This window comes from Rhipicephalus microplus, chromosome 4 (genome assembly GCF_043290135.1).
Source record: "Rhipicephalus microplus isolate Deutch F79 chromosome 4, USDA_Rmic, whole genome shotgun sequence".
Lineage (NCBI taxonomy): Eukaryota > Metazoa > Arthropoda > Arachnida > Ixodida > Ixodidae > Rhipicephalus > Rhipicephalus microplus.
Genome location: NC_134703.1, coordinates 112,837,317 through 112,852,672, shown reverse-complemented (window position 1 = coordinate 112,852,672; position 15,356 = coordinate 112,837,317). Strand labels below are relative to the sequence as shown.

Below are 15,356 nucleotides of genomic sequence, written 5' to 3'. Positions count from 1 at the left end.
GGGTGCGGTTAAAGCGTTCGGTGAGGCCATTCGTCTGTGGGTGGTAAGCAGTAGTTTTGCGGTGGACAGAATGGCACTCCGTCAGAATGGCTTCGACGACTTCCGACAAGAAGACACGGCCTCGATCGCTGAGAAGCTCTTGGGGTGGTCCGTGGCGCAGTATAAATTGATGCAGCAGGAAGGACGCAACATCGCGTGCAGTAGCCGCAGGGAGAGCGGCGGTTTCGGCGTATCGCGTTAAATGATCAACGGCAACGATGGCCCAGCGGTTACCAGCCGACGTCAGAGGAAGTGGACCATACAAATTGATACCTACGCGCCCAAAGGGACGGTCACGGCAAGGTAACGGTTGCAGACCGGCGTGCGACATGTGGGCTGACGGTTTACGGCGTTGGCAAGTGAGGCAAGAGCGAACGAACTGCTGCACATAGCGGTACATGCCGCGCCAAAAGTGGCGTTGTCGAATGCGATGGTAGGTCTTGAATACCCCAGAGTGCGCGCATTGCGGATCAGAATGGAAGGATTCACATATTTCTGACCGCAGACTGCGGGGTATCACGAGTAACCACTGCCGGCCGTCGGCGTCGTAATTGCGTCGGTGTAGAAGGCCGTCATGGATGGTGAAATGGCGAACTTGACGACGCAAGGCACGCGTGGATGGCGTTGCGGATGGATCAGAGAGCATGTCGATGAGCGTGCCGATCCAATTATCCTTTCGCTGTTCGGTAGCAATGATGTCAACATCAATGGCAGAAACAGCAGCCGTGGATACTGAGCAGAGCACATCACCTTCAGGCAGAGGGGAGCGCGAGAGGGCGTCGGCGTCAGCATGCTGGCGTCCGTTACGGTACAGCACGCGGATGTCGTAGTCTTGTAAGCGAAGAGCCCAACGGGTGAGACGGCCTGAGGGATCCTTCAATGATGAAAGCCAGCATAGTGCATGATGATCGGTGACGACATCGAATGGGCGACCATACAAATAAGGTCGAAACTTTGTAAGAGCCCAGACGATCGCCAGGCACTCTTTCTCCGTGACGGTGCAGTTTTTCTCGGCTCTCGTGAGCGTACGACTTGCATATGCTACGACATATTCAGGGAATCCGGGTTTTCGCTGCGCCAGGACAGCGCCGAGGCCTGGGTCGAACTCTTGAGTACCTTCTAGTGGGGCTACCCAACAAGGACGCCGTTCGCGCTGAGAGCCCGTGCTTGGCTGTGACTGTCGCCATTATATATTCTCGCTCGTTGCCGTAAAGGTGGATGGGCACCAGTGCCGATGCGATGCGTAACAACGGACGTGCGACCGAGAGAACTTCGCCCGACATCGAAAGAAGAACGATATTCTTGCAACAGGTCCAGAAGTTGGGAACGCTGTACGGCCGTAAGGTTGTCAGCGATGGAGGGGCCAAATACATCAGCAGATGACGAATCAGAAGTGGAAACAGCATTGATGGTACACGACCTGGGACCGCGCGTGTCATCGGGTACGTCCAGGACTTGTGCGTCGACGACTGGTTCCACTCTGCCGAGACATTCCCCTCGAAGCAAGGTAACAGCATACGGCGACGGGTTGGTTACAAAAATAGCAGTGTTGCCCTGGTTTACCTGCACGGTCGCGAAAGGTACTAGCAACCCTTTCCTGCTGCAAGCGCGGTCAGATGGCGAAACAGGTCCAATGGTGTCGGAGAGACCAGCGCAGTAGACAGACACAGCTGTCGTCGAGTTTGGAGGCACTGTTGTATAGTCTTTCGTTAGAATCTTGCTCAGTGTCGGGGGACTGTCTTCTGGCGTCAAATGCGAGAAGGGTGAGAGCTCAATTCCGGCGGCGGCACAATGGATGACGGCGTCATGGCGGGAGAGAAAGTCCCATCCCAGGATGACGTCATGAGAGCATGCCTGAATGATGATGAACTGGGCGACATACAGAACGTCCTGGATGACAACGCGAGCTGTGCACCCTGCTGTAGGATGAATGCGGTGCAAACTTGCAGTACGGAGGGATAACCCAGAAAGTGGCGTCGTCACTTTTCGAAGTAAGCGGCAGAGTTTTTCGTCCATAACTGATACGGCAGCTCCAGTGTCAATAAGAGCCGATGCACAAACACCGTCCACAAACATGTCAATGACATTCGAGGGGCTGCTCTGAGGGCTTTCACATTGCGATAGCGTCGCAGTCCTTGCCTCGGGGACTGCGACGACTAGTTTTCCCGCTCATGATCTGCCGCACTTGGCCGCATGGGGGACAGGGAACGACATCGTGGAGACGGCGATCGTCGAGATGGACCTGGGCGAGATCGAGGTGGCATAGACGGCGGTTCTTCGCAATAAGGACGGCTGAGTTGGCCAGCAACCGGTGAAGAAATTGGAGCCGGATGTACGCGATGGCAATAACGGGCCACGTGACCGGCGTAACCGCACGCAAAGCAGATGGGCCGGTTGTCGGGTGTGCGCCATCTGTTCACCGGGGTAGGTCTCACCCATGTCGCAAGGGCTGATGAACGGAACGGTGGCTGCATGGTGGACTGAAGCTGAGGCTGAGGGGTTACGTCAACATACGTAGCGGGCACACCCGCTGCAAAGGACGGAGGTCGAGCGGCAGCTTCGGCGTAAGTCAGAGGGGCGGTTGCTGGAACGACTTGGGGTGGCCTGGCGACCACTTGCGCGTAACTCAGGGGCGCAGGAGCCGGAGGCTGTGGGGGGTGGTACGCAGGCATTACCTCCGCTATTTCCTGTTCAATCGCTCGACGGATGGGAGGGAGAAGCGTAGTAGGCGATTGTTGAACAGTCGGTTGGTGGGCGAAGGGCAGGAGCGAGAACTGACGCGCGATTTCCTCACGGATGAAGGACTTTAGGTCTGCCATCAACGCCACTTGGTCACAACTGGCCTCCAAGCCAGCAAGCGTTGCAGCTCGTGGTGGGGAGTGTCGGGTCATCGAACGCTGCCGGCGGAGCTCCTCGTAGCTCTGGCACAGTGTGATGACCTCAGCCACTGTGCCGGGGTTTTTGGCGAGCAGCATCGTGAAGGCATCATCGTCAATGCCTTTCATGATGTTCCGGATCTTGTCAGACTCGGACATGGTGGCATTAGATTTGTTGGATAGGTCCAGGACGTCTTCAATATAGCTGGTGAATGACTCACCAGCCTCCTGAGCACGTTCACGTAAGCGCTACTCGGCTTGCAGCTTGCGAACAGCAGGGCGGCCGAAGACGTTGATGATTGCGGTCTTGAAATCGGACCAGGTGGCAAAATCGGACGCGTGGTTGTTATACCACAAACTGGCAACACCCGTAAGGTAGAATACCAAGTTGGTCAGCTTGCCGTCCTCGTCCCATTTGTTGGGGACGCTCACGCGCTCGTAAATAGCGAGCCAGTCCTCCACGTCAGTGCTATCAGCGCCAGTGAAGATGGGTGGATCGCGGATTCTGGGGACACCGGGACAAGGGGGTGGCATTGGAGGAGGCGTTTGCATAGAAGCGTCGTGGTACATAGTAGATGGCAGGGTACGTGATCGTAGCTCCAAAGGCATAGGCAGGGATCGCAGCACTCTCCACCAAATTGTTAAGGCGTTTACTAGCCGGCAACGAGCGAGAATATATAATGGCGACAGTCACAGCCAAGCACGGGCTCTCAGCGCGAGCGGCGTCCTTGTTGGGTAGCCCCACTAGAAGGTACTCAAAAGTTTGACCCATTTCAGTGTTCGGAGGCTTCGCTACAATATATGTATATATACATGAGATGACGGCAAAAATCAGCCCAAAGCGTTCATATAATTGCACAATAAAAAGAAGTTGCCCAATGAACTAATATGACTGAACAATATAAAACATGTATGAGCGCAAACTCTTTACACTAGCTGGTGATTAAGACATTTAGGTTCACCTACTTGTCTTCATTCACTTCATGAAGATGCATAGAGTTTTTTTAATTTATAGGACATTTTTATAGAGCGAAAAAACACGAATGTTTATTATATATAAAGGTACAAACTGTCTGATCAGATATCTTACAAATTAGGTCTACAATGTTCTCGCTGAAATTGCTTGCACAGTTTGGTTATCACAAATTTAGCTAAAAAACATGCCTAATGACGAATTAATTGTTGTGTTCTGGGGTTTCGGTTTCGATTTGACATGTGAGGATGCCAGGGGGCGCCGCTCTGGCATCCGGGAATTCAAGGCGACTGTAAAATAAAACCAGTGTGTGTTAGGTAACCGTAGAGTGCGGTTGTGTGCTTTTCCTTCGGCGCTGCGCGCCAACCCGCGTGTTCGGGCTGGTCGATGTCCCCGCCGGCCGCGTACGTCTCCGTCGGCCGTCTTCTCCTTCTTCTGCTTCGTCGGGACCAGCCAGCCCCCAACACAGCAATGGCGACGAGGACATGTAAGAACCCGTTTCGTTCTCCGTGTTCGTCTTTTTCTTGCTTGTAATGGACCTACCCGGCTAACCCTAGACGCTCTTTGTTCCCTGCAAGGTGGCTACTGCGTGCTGCGTCGCTTCATTTCTTCATTCAGCTACGCCGCCTCTGCCTTCGTCTTCTAACAGTGTACTGGCGTCATTTTCTTCTCGTGTGCACCTCTCCATTCTTCTTGCTTGAAATGGCGTCTCCCATTCCACCTCCCCTATTTCTTCATTCGCCCGGAGACCCGCCACTTCCGTGGGCGGACTGGAAATTGGTATTTCAGGCTTACGCAGACGCGGTCGGGGAGGACGCCAGCAAGCCCGAGCGTCGCAAGGCCCTGCTGCTCAGCGCGTTGGGCCCTGCCGGGTTAAAGCTTTTCTATACTTTGGAAGCCACCAACGCGTCGCCGACGCCAGCGTCGGGCGATGCCTTCAAGGATGCTGTTGCTCTTTTCGATGAGCATTTCAAAGATGTTTCGTGCGATTATCTCGCACGCGTGAAATTCCAAGAAAGGCGACAATTGCCTGGTGAGCCAGTCGCCGAGTTCATTACTTCTCTTCGAACGCTCGCCACGTCGTGCGGCTTCGGCGCGCTCGAGGACGATATGATCCGCCATCAGCTTTTCATCGGTGTAGCCTCGCAAAACGTCCGCTGCCGCATGCTTCAAAAGGGCTCCTCGATTTCATTATCCGAAGCCCTCTCGATTGCGCGAGAGGACGAGCTTATTCGCTCCCAGTTGGAGCAATTCGCTCTGCATTCAGTGCAGCAACTTTCTGCTGCCGGGGGCCAAGGCGGCGGCTCTTCGTTTCACGAGACGCGTCAACATGGCGGCCCTTCACCTTCGTCTCGGCGCGGCGGCCAACATGGACGCCAGCCTGCACAGTCCTTCCACGGCGACCTCTCTGCGTCGCGGGGGCGAGGAAGCCGACAATATGGCGACCCCATTCCGCCAAATTCGGGTTTTCAGGAACAGCACCGAGCTCCTAATTCGCGTTTGCAACTTTCTTCTCCAAGCGCAACCACGCATTGCTTTCGTTGTGGATCGGCTCGGCATTTAGCCAATTTTGCGCAGTGTCCCGCGAGAAACCGCACTTGTCTTGCGTGCGTAAAAATCGGACATTTTGAGTCCGTATGCAATTCCCGTCCAGCAAATCTTCCGGAACCAGTTTCTTCGTCCGCTCCTTCGAGCGCTGCACAAACCAATACGGTCACTGTTTTAAATTTGGATGGCCTCCACACTAGGCCCGAGCCCAGCATCATAGTTTCAGTGGGCCGTGTGCCCTTGTCATTTCTCGTGGACACTGGTGCCTCAGTCTCTTTAATCAGTGCCGCTGACTTCCATAGTCATTTTTCCAACATTCGGCTTTTACCTTCAAACGTCGTTCTACAAACATATTCCAAGGAAACGATCGATAATTTAGGTCAATTTACAGCTCAGGTTTCCTATCACAGTCGCACTGCTTCCATTACTTTTTATGTAACAGCCAATGGCAGCTCGCTTTTGGGACGTGATGCAATCAGGGCTTTGTCCATCATCATTGGTGCGTCTATGACGTGTGCTCAAGTCGACGTCCAAGATGATCTTCCGGCGAACGCGCCTTCTGAATTCCACCACCTGTTTACCCGTGAACTGGGTTGTGTGCGCGGTTTTGTGCATAAAGTGATGCGTCGACCAGGTGTGTGCCCTGTGCGTGCCAAGCTGCGCCGCATTCCTCTTCTTCTCCATGAGCAAGTCTCTGCGGAACTGTCTCGCCTTCAAGCCAGCGGAATCATCGAACCTGTCTCTGCTTCCGAATGGGTTTCTCCACTGGTCGTCGTCAAGAAAAAAGATGGATCCCTTCGACTATGCGTCGACTTACGAGAACCAAACAAGGCAATCGTCGTAGACGGGTTTCCACTTCCTCACATTGAAGAACTGCTTCATCAGCTCTCCGGAGCAGTATGTTTCTCCAAGCTGGACCTCGCGTCCGCTTATCACCAAGTTGAACTTTCTGAGTGCAGTAGAGACTTGACCACATTTGTATCGCACGAAGGCTTGTTTCGGTTTCGCCGCGTGTGTTTTGGGCTTGCATCTGCCCCTGCAGTGTTTCAGAAAATGATGTCAATTATTCTTAAGGGTTGTAATGGCGCCCTTTGTTACTTGGATGACATTTTAGTGTGGGGACGTACTCGCGAAGAGCATGATGCTAATTTGCATACTGTTCTCAACCGCATCAGTGAATGTGGTATGAAACTTAATAACAAGTGCATTTTTTCTGTGAATGAGTTACAATTTCTAGGACATAATGTCAGTTCCCGCGGCTTGACACCTGTTGAATCTAAAGTTCAGGCCATTGTCAATGCCCCACGGCCTACTGATGTTAAAACGTTGCAATCTTTTTTAGGTCTTGTGGGTTATTATGCCAAGTTTGTTCCCCACTATGCTGATGTTGTTGAACCACTGCGTACTCTACTTCGTCAAGCACAGCCTTTTAACTGGTCAGCTGAAGCTGAGCAGAGCTTCATTCGAGTAAAGTCAATACTGGCCTCAAAGCCAGCTGTTAGTATTTTCAATGAGAAGCTTCCCATCGTCATCACGACGGATGCGTCCGATGTTGGACTGGGAGCAGTGTTTCAACAACTCAGAGATGATCAGCTGATTACTATTGCTTTTGCATCTCGTACATTGACCCCTGCTGAACGCAGATATTCAGTAGGAGAGCGTGAAGCTCTCGCTTGTCTTTTTGCCTGTGAGAAATGGCATGTTTACTTGTGGGGCCGGCACTTCACATTACGTACCGATCACCAAGCACTAGTGGCTCTTCTTTCTGCAGGATCCGAAGGCCGCCGCCCCATTCGCATTTCCCGTTGGTGTGCCAAACTCATGTATTATAATTTCAGTGTTCAATATTGTAAGGGTTCTAATAACGTGGTTGCTGATGCACTGTCGCGCCTTCCTCTTCAGATACCGGTTACTGAAGAGCGGGATGAGGAAGTTGTTTCATTAGTTACTTCCTGCATTACTAAAGCTGAGCTTCAGGCAGCTACAGCTGCAGATTCCACTTTGTCTCAAGTTCTCAAATATTTACGTGAAGGATGGCCTTCCAAAGGTGCTCTTGCTTCTGAATTCTTGCCTTACTTCGCAGTCCGACAGGAACTGTCTTGTGTCGAGGACTTGCTTTTCCGCGATGAACGCGTGATTCCCCCTGCTTCTTTCCGTAACAAGCTAATACAGCTTGCCCATGAGGCCCATCCTGGCATTGTCCGCACCAAACAGAATCTCAGAGACAGGTACTGGTGGCCAGCCTTAGATAAGCAGGTCGAGCATGCAGTTTACAACTGCCATATATGTCAGGCAGCTGACAAGTCTGCCAAACCTGCATTTTCTCCGTTGCAGCCAGTCCAGTGGCCTGATCGGCTTTGGCAGAAACTCGGCATGGACATCATCGGTCCTTTGCATAATGTTCCGCAAAATGCCCGGTTCATTGTTTCTCTCATCGACTACCATTCCAAATGGCCAGAAATTTGTTTCACACATACGGTTACTTCTGAGGTCATCATGGAGTTTCTGTCTTCAATCTTCAGCCGGGAAGGTTTTCCTGATGCCATAGTTACGGACAATGGTCCACAGTTTCAGTCCCAACAATTCAAAGTTTTTCTTTCACAACGAGGAATTAAGCACTTGAGGTCATCAGTTTTCTATCCCCAATCAAATGGCCAAATCGAGCGCTTTAATCGCGTTCTGAAGGAACATATCCAGATCGCCCAATTAGAGCACCGTCCCCTCAAGCAAGTCTTGACGGAATGTTTAGCTTCGTACAGGTTCACACCACAAGGCACCACTGGAGTGTCTCCTGCTCAACTTCTCCACGGTAGGCAACCGCGAGTTGCTCTCGACATAGTGTCTCTGCCTCGCAACATAGCAGTGTCTTCTCCTGATCAAATCCGTACCAAGGTTTTTTCTCAGCAACAAGCAATGAAAAAGTATGTCGACACCCGTCGAGGTGCAAAGCAGTCCAAAGTTCGCACTGGCGATTTAGTCAAGGTTCGTGTGCCAGGGAAGCGGCCCAAGTATCGCGGTCCTTACAAAGTCTTGGGCCAGGTTAGCCCCACTTCTTTTCGCTTAAGTGATGGTAACATCTGGAATGCTTCGTGCCTTGTTATTTTTCATACGGATTCGCCTTCAACACCTAAAAGTCTTCCTCATCACGTTCCGTCCACACCTTTCAACTACGCATCAGATTATTACCTGTGGCCTCCATGTACAGGCATTTCTTCAAGGGGGGAGGAGTTACCAGTCGGTGTCGCTGGTTCAAGTACACCAAGTCATACTGTTCACTTCGAACCTTCAAATACGGCTGATACCGTTGAACCGGACTCCGGTCGGCAAAATTCTTCCAAAGCTCATGCTGCGAGCTCTGATGAGACCGCAAATTTTAACGCTCATTCAGAGCCTTCACAATCTTCCACTGCTCTTGATGTGTCACATCAGAGCAGAAGTGACCAAGGTGCAGAGACACCCGATTCGACACCCAAAAGGGCCCACCCTAAGCGGAAGCGGCAGAAGCCGCGTCGGTTCGAAGACTACGTGACGTAGAACTCTTGTTCCGAACGGTTGTGTACATTTTTTTGCTTGTCAGTGCATTTTCAGGACTTGTAGTGTGTGAGTTCGGTGTGCCGTGTTTTGAATTTCATATGTTCTAACGTTTATACCTTGTATATACTTTTGTATCGATTATGTATAAATATAAACAGTGTATAGGTGTGCTTTTTTCGAGGAGGGGATGGTTGTTGTGTTCTGGGGTTTCGGTTTCGATTTGACATGTGAGGATGCCAGGGGGCGCCGCTCTGGCATCCGGGAATTCAAGGCGACTGTAAAATAAAACCAGTGTGTGTTAGGTAACCGTAGAGTGCGGTTGTGTGCTTTTCTTTCGGCGCTGCGCGCCAACCCGCGTGTTCGGGCTGGTCGATGTCCCCGCCGGCCGCGTACGTCTCCGTCGGCCGTCTTCTCCTTCTTCTGCTTCGTCGGGACCAGCCAGCCCCCAACACAGCATTAATCAGAACACAAAAGTTACATCACTATATGAAATAGTAAACAACGTACATTCGGCCGTGTCGTCGTAGATTTCATCGCCGTAGTTTTTCAAAAAACTCGCAATAGTTAGCAAGGGCACCCTATATTGTCGAGTACTACCAGTTCGACAACCGAAAATAGTTTCGTAATCAGTTTTCCTTCACGGTCTTTGTGTAATTTATTTCGTGTAAATTATCCCGACGTAATCTCACAAGTTAGAAAAGTGAAGAGTTAGATAAGCACCTGCTCGGGCTAAACAGCGCAATGGCCGCCGCTGCTGTTACAACCACATAATTTTTGCCCGTGGAAAACTTATATTTGTGTTAACTCAACAGGTATTCCGACGCCAGTGCGAGTAAGTGTGCACATCATGACGTTGGGCCCAATAAACACGAACAAACTGGTGAGTTTCTGTTACCTGTTTACATTTCTACTCTGTAAATCTAGCCAGATTGTTACCTTAGCTAAATGCTGTACGGCTCGGTGGATCAGTGCTAAGGAGCTCTGCTGCTGAACCTCAGGTCGCGAGTTCGATCCCGGCACGTCAGTCACACTTCAATGGAGGTGAAGTGGTAGAGGCCTGTGTACTCGTGGTGTCGGTTCACGTCAAAGAAATCCAGATGGCGAAATTTTCTGAGCCCTCCACTACAGCATCTCTCATAATCATGTCCCAGTTTCGGGACGTAAAGCCCAAAATAATATCATTATACTTAAGGTATACAGCTGATGGCTCATCGTCTCTTGCCTTTCGTGTGGTTTCTGCACTGTTGCCAACTTTTAACATGACTCATAGTTGAGGAACGCTACCACTGTGCCTCAATGCTTATGGTGCCTCGCTCTTGAACCCAATAACATGAGTTCTATCACGGCCACGGCGATTGCATTTTGATGGAGGCGAAATGATACAAGGGTCTTCAGAGAGGTTGTACTCCAGTTCGCATTACTATAGCATTTTGCTAGTCTCGTAGAAGTAGCATAGTTCTTCGTAATGAAAGTTTGTTTGGTAATTGTGCTTTGTCTAAAAAACCTGATCAACAGGCACGTGTGATGAAGGGTCTCGGTGCACGTTAAAGCCTTCCACTGTAAGGCATGCCTCAAAACCATAAACTAACCAACTGACCACAGTTAAGGGCATCTTTCAATTACATTACATTACGCAAAGCCACGGGATCCACATGGGTTACCGAACACTTGTTTTATAATCAGAAAGATGAGGACAGCCTGTCTCTCTTTCCTGGAGGCATGTTGATCCAGCAGCAAACTTGGAGAATAGGAGGGTTCTTCAGGTTACGCGTTTCGCCGAGTGGCGTTTTATAATGACGCAATTTATGCTTGAGGATCACACTTGGAGTACGGTCGAGAAACAGTAGTAGAAAAAGTAATCGTTAATCGATAGTGAACAGAAACATAGTTGATATCTCTCTGTCCAGAAACTTTTTTTTAAACCACAAGTGAAGTGAAAGTGTTTGCACTTTAACAAAATAGAAAAGAAATTATTCTCGCTGGCGAAGCTTGAACATTTTGATTACTAAGCTGGGTGCTTTTTTGAGAAGATTAGGCACAGATGCATAAGAAGTTAGCGTTGAGGCTGCCTGAAAATATACAAGCAGCATCATAACCTCCCTGTAAAGTTAAGCTGTTTCAATGCAGTAAATGATTGCGCATAGATAATTTTCCTCTTGGTTTTTTGTGACAGATAATACCTCTGAATGAAAACAACTAGCCTATTTTACAAACATTCTTTAGAAGTATCTTTTTTCCCTTCTCTGTTTTGACTAGCGATTAAGGTCAGTTTACGCTGTTTCACTTCTTACCAGTGACGAGCAACCAAAGCTAATTTGTGATCACTGCCCTGTTAGCGTATTTCTAAGTACTTCCATTCCTATACAGGAATATATCAGAGTTCTCTAGTAATTTATACGCTTTCTATGTATGATATTGCGTGTATACTTTTGCACAGTATTAGTAACCTTGCCAGCTTTTTAGATTATTTCATCACGTTTTGCTGTGTTGTTCTTTCATCGTTTTTGTACAACTTGTTTTAGTGTGCCGCTTGAAACTTTGTTCAACTGTCATGAACACACTTCAGCGCACTGAGTAGCTGGAGCCCAAAAAAAAGTCGGCCGCATCTTCCCACTGGGGAACTAGAACGTTGTAGAGTGGCGGCCGCACCGCATGAATGTTCCGTAATTTGGTAATGTTTGGGAATGCTTATTTACAATTTCGTTTTTATTATTCCTATTTATTGAATAAAGGGGAAGCGTTGCCTTCAGAGAGTGGTGAGACGCTGATGTTGGGTTGTGCCCCACTGCTAGATGAAGGTACTGTTGCTTCTATCGCATCTAATGAGTGAAGCAAAGCGTCAAATAAGACGAAAGCCTAGAAAAAAGCCGCCCTTGCCTTTATTTCATACATATGCTCCAGTGTTCGAGGAAGAGGAGTACGGGGGAGAGGTCCACACCCCCACTGCGCATGCTCCGCTTGCTGAACACCTGGTGATGTTTTATCCTTTGATGGCTCCTGCAGCGACAGTTTTGCGGGTGTCTTCCTGGGTCAGCAGGAGACGCAAGCATGTGCCTCTCGGCACGAGAAGCGAGCATGTGCAGTGTAGGTGTGGACAGCGCCACCGACGCTGAAGCGTGTCATCGTGTGACTAAAGGCCTGACCACATGCACCCGATGGAGCGCGTCAGCGCGGAGCTTCTTGAGGCGGCGTCGTGACCTCTCTATATGAAGAGAGGGAGCACGCAACTTCGCCTGGCCACGCGCTCTCTATCACTGTAGGGAGAGCGCACAATGGCACGTCGAAAAGCCCCGCGTGACGCACTGCTACGAAATCGTGTGGTCAGGCCTTAAGAAATGCACTGCATTGAAAAAAAAACGAAGATTGGAGTCAAAGTTGAGCAAGCGTAGGAATGTCTAACAGTGAAACCTAGGCCAACGAATTGAATGACGTGGTTAAGCGCTTGACAAGGACGCGAATTATGTCCTGTGGCTTCTTAACGCGCGTGAAATCTAATTGCCACAATGATGTCGCTTCAGACGTACGACCTGGACATTCACCTGCAACAGTCATGGCACGACCCGAGACTTAACCTGCGGCGCTTTGGTGTCAACCGGACGGTGGGGCTGAACGGTGCAGAGATTGCGGACAAGATCTGGAAGCCCGACCTGTACTTCATGAACGCCAAGCGTGCACGCAAGCACGCCGTCACCATGCCAAATGAACTGGTGGACATCACACCAGATGGTGACGTCTACTACACAATGAGGTGAACACGAGGACATATCGAATTGCAAAAAAAATCACAGCATATCCGCAGAGTGAATGATCATGAGTGGGTCAAAGCGTCCGTCAGTCCTTACATCTATGCGTTTGTTCATTCTTGCTTCCGCCCGTTTGTCCGTCTGCCCGCATGTTCGTCTGTCTGTCCATCCATCCGTCCATCTAGTGCACACTCCAAATACCACCACCTCGCAACCTGTCATCCTATATTCATCTTATACAAGTACCGCCATCCAGCGGACATTGCAAGGACTAAAACGAGAAGTGGCTACTACATACCGGAGTTGCACAACCCACGCCTTAAGGAGCTTCGCCCCTAAAAGACTGTGAAATTTGTAATTTCAGTCTGACGCTTCTCGTAACTTTCATTTTGCCCCGACTCCAGCGTACTCATCTGAAGACGTCACACCCGATCGAAAATGAACTAATTTTATATGTTTTTCTGGCATCATTAAAATTTCTAAATGAAGGGTACTTCGTATGCACCATCATGAAATAAATGGTGTCTGCGAGTGACTGTCAGAGTGACTGTACAGACAATGAAAGTGTCGCTGAAACGATAGGAAAGCAAATAAAACATCTAAACAATTTATAAAGCCTGAAAATCATAATAAGCTAAAATAAGCTAAATGAGGTGCTCCAGCGGTAGTACAATTCGCGAAATCAAAGACACATTTTCGCAATGCCTTGGCTCAAGGGGTCTTCTTGCTCGAGCAAGACATTTGTCGATGCGGCCTCATCAAGTGTTAGGCCTTAAGGACGGCTTGCAGCTCTCCATAGTGGCGTACCATGTACTCTTAATTGTTCACCACTTTTTCTAAACAGAATTCGTCTTCTAGGACCTCAGTCTCTCACCACATGAGACAGCTTATTGCTGTCGCAGACTAGAGTACATCGTGTTCTAAATCATCAAACATTTGCTCTAAAACAAAACCATTCCATTTTCCTAGGATGGCGTTCTGTTCTCCTATAGTAGAGTATCAGGGGCTCTAATTCATTTAACACTTCTTCTAAACACACATTCGACACCTAGCCACATTGATGCCATCGATAACCTGAGACGGCTTTTGCCCTGCCATAGCACCAAGTACCCTAAATCTATATAACCTTTTTAGAAATCCACACTCCAATACACAAAAATAAATTGGTGTTTTAGCGCTTATTAGTATGATTTCTACACTGTTCTTACTTTTTTTCTTGTTTAGTTCCGGTATGTTCAAGTTACATGTACACTAATACTGCCCTTCTCTGATTTCAATACCATTAGCACGTGTTGCTTCCCGCCAAACGCCCGGTCACTACAGCGAAGCCAAACTATTGCTTTTTTTTTTTTAAGTTGAGCTTTTGTGCTAAAGTAAGGAAAATTACACTATCTCCAGCTAAAGGAAACCATGAGCCGATGAGAAGCAGCACAGGAGGTTCATAGCCATTTACGCAAGGAAAAACGCGCTAGCACGTGCGAGCACGTTCTGGCTAAAATACAACGCGTTGTTTTATCGCGCGTCTGTAGAATCTCGTTTCCCGACGTCATCAAATAAATGTTGATAGAGTGTAATGGGGAGTGACCACAGAGTCTCAGGCAGCCTGTAACACAGGTCGAAACGCGCTACCGTGTTCTGACAGTGGTTGTACCAGCTGTCGCGCGTGCAGAGTTAAAAAAAAAATTGGCCTCGTATCTACATGTTACACCATAAATGTCGTCAAAAGACGATAGTCTTGCGTCTGGAGAGAGTGAAAAAAAACGTTTATTTGATGTTCTGCAAGAAAATATGTGAATGATGTTCTGGAGGCGCTGCTTTAGATTTCCACGAGTATGCAGCGTATATGAACGAGCGCATCAAGTCACGTCACATGTGACACATGAGGGCTATCTGGCAGTTATCCTGGAAAACGGGGCGCGCGCCGTGCGCACCCGTCTCTGAGGTGATAAGGTGTAAAACGCAAGGTGACGGGTACGTGCCACCACCATGTCGTCTTAGCAAAGCGTTGGAAACACTTGCCGTTTCGTGCAAGCGTTGCATGGCCAGCGCAGCGTTATAAAGGCTATAATCCTTAAGATTACTTATGTATGCATTTTTCAGTAAAAAATAACATAGACGTAATATTGACATGTTATAGTGCCTCAGATGTGCGCAATAATTGCTTTTTAATTGACAATCGCACAAGTATGATCGCTGAACCTTGATCAATATCTGTGGGCATTGCGGATGTGGTCAGTTAGGTGCCATTTATATTGGTGGGCGCTGCGTTTGGTCACTTAGGCGCCATTTAAGGTACCGTTAAGGGTGGACAAACAGAAAAATACAGAGACACACACACAGACAGACAGACAGACAGACAGACAGACAGACAGACAGACAGGCAGGCAGGCAGGCAGGCAGGCAGGCAGGCAGGCAGGCAGATATTATTGCTTCGAAGGTCCCCATTAAAACCTATTGTCTTTAAAAATTATGCCTGAAACGTGAGGCGCGAACATGCTGCTCTACTTTCTTATTTTACTCTCCCCCTCCGGTACGAAGGCGAACGCCTCTAGCGGCCGCCCCCTGCGAGCACAGCAATGCTCTCACAGTCGCCTCAGAGCAGCTGAGACGTCACTTGAAAGAGCGGTACGGTAACGTCCCGTG

At 49.3% G+C, this 15,356-nt stretch overlaps 1 protein-coding gene across 2 annotated transcripts in view; it reads left to right on the top strand.

The window, feature by feature from the left end:
- Nucleotides 1-4,101: 4,101 nt before the first annotated feature.
- Nucleotides 4,102-15,356, top strand: part of LOC119183055 (glycine receptor subunit alpha-2-like) — a 52,087-nt gene continuing 40,832 nt past the window's right edge. The window contains exons 1-3 of one of the 2 annotated variants that reach the window (XM_075893513.1): nt 4,102-4,375; nt 9,783-9,850; nt 12,489-12,718. In XM_075893513.1, coding sequence (XP_075749628.1) covers nt 4,276-4,375; nt 9,783-9,850; nt 12,489-12,718 — 398 coding nt within the window. In that variant the 5' untranslated portion in view covers nt 4,102-4,275. Of the gene's footprint in view, nt 9,360-9,782; nt 9,851-12,488; nt 12,719-15,356 lie in introns of both variants that reach the window. The other variant, XM_075893514.1, reaches the window with a different exon arrangement.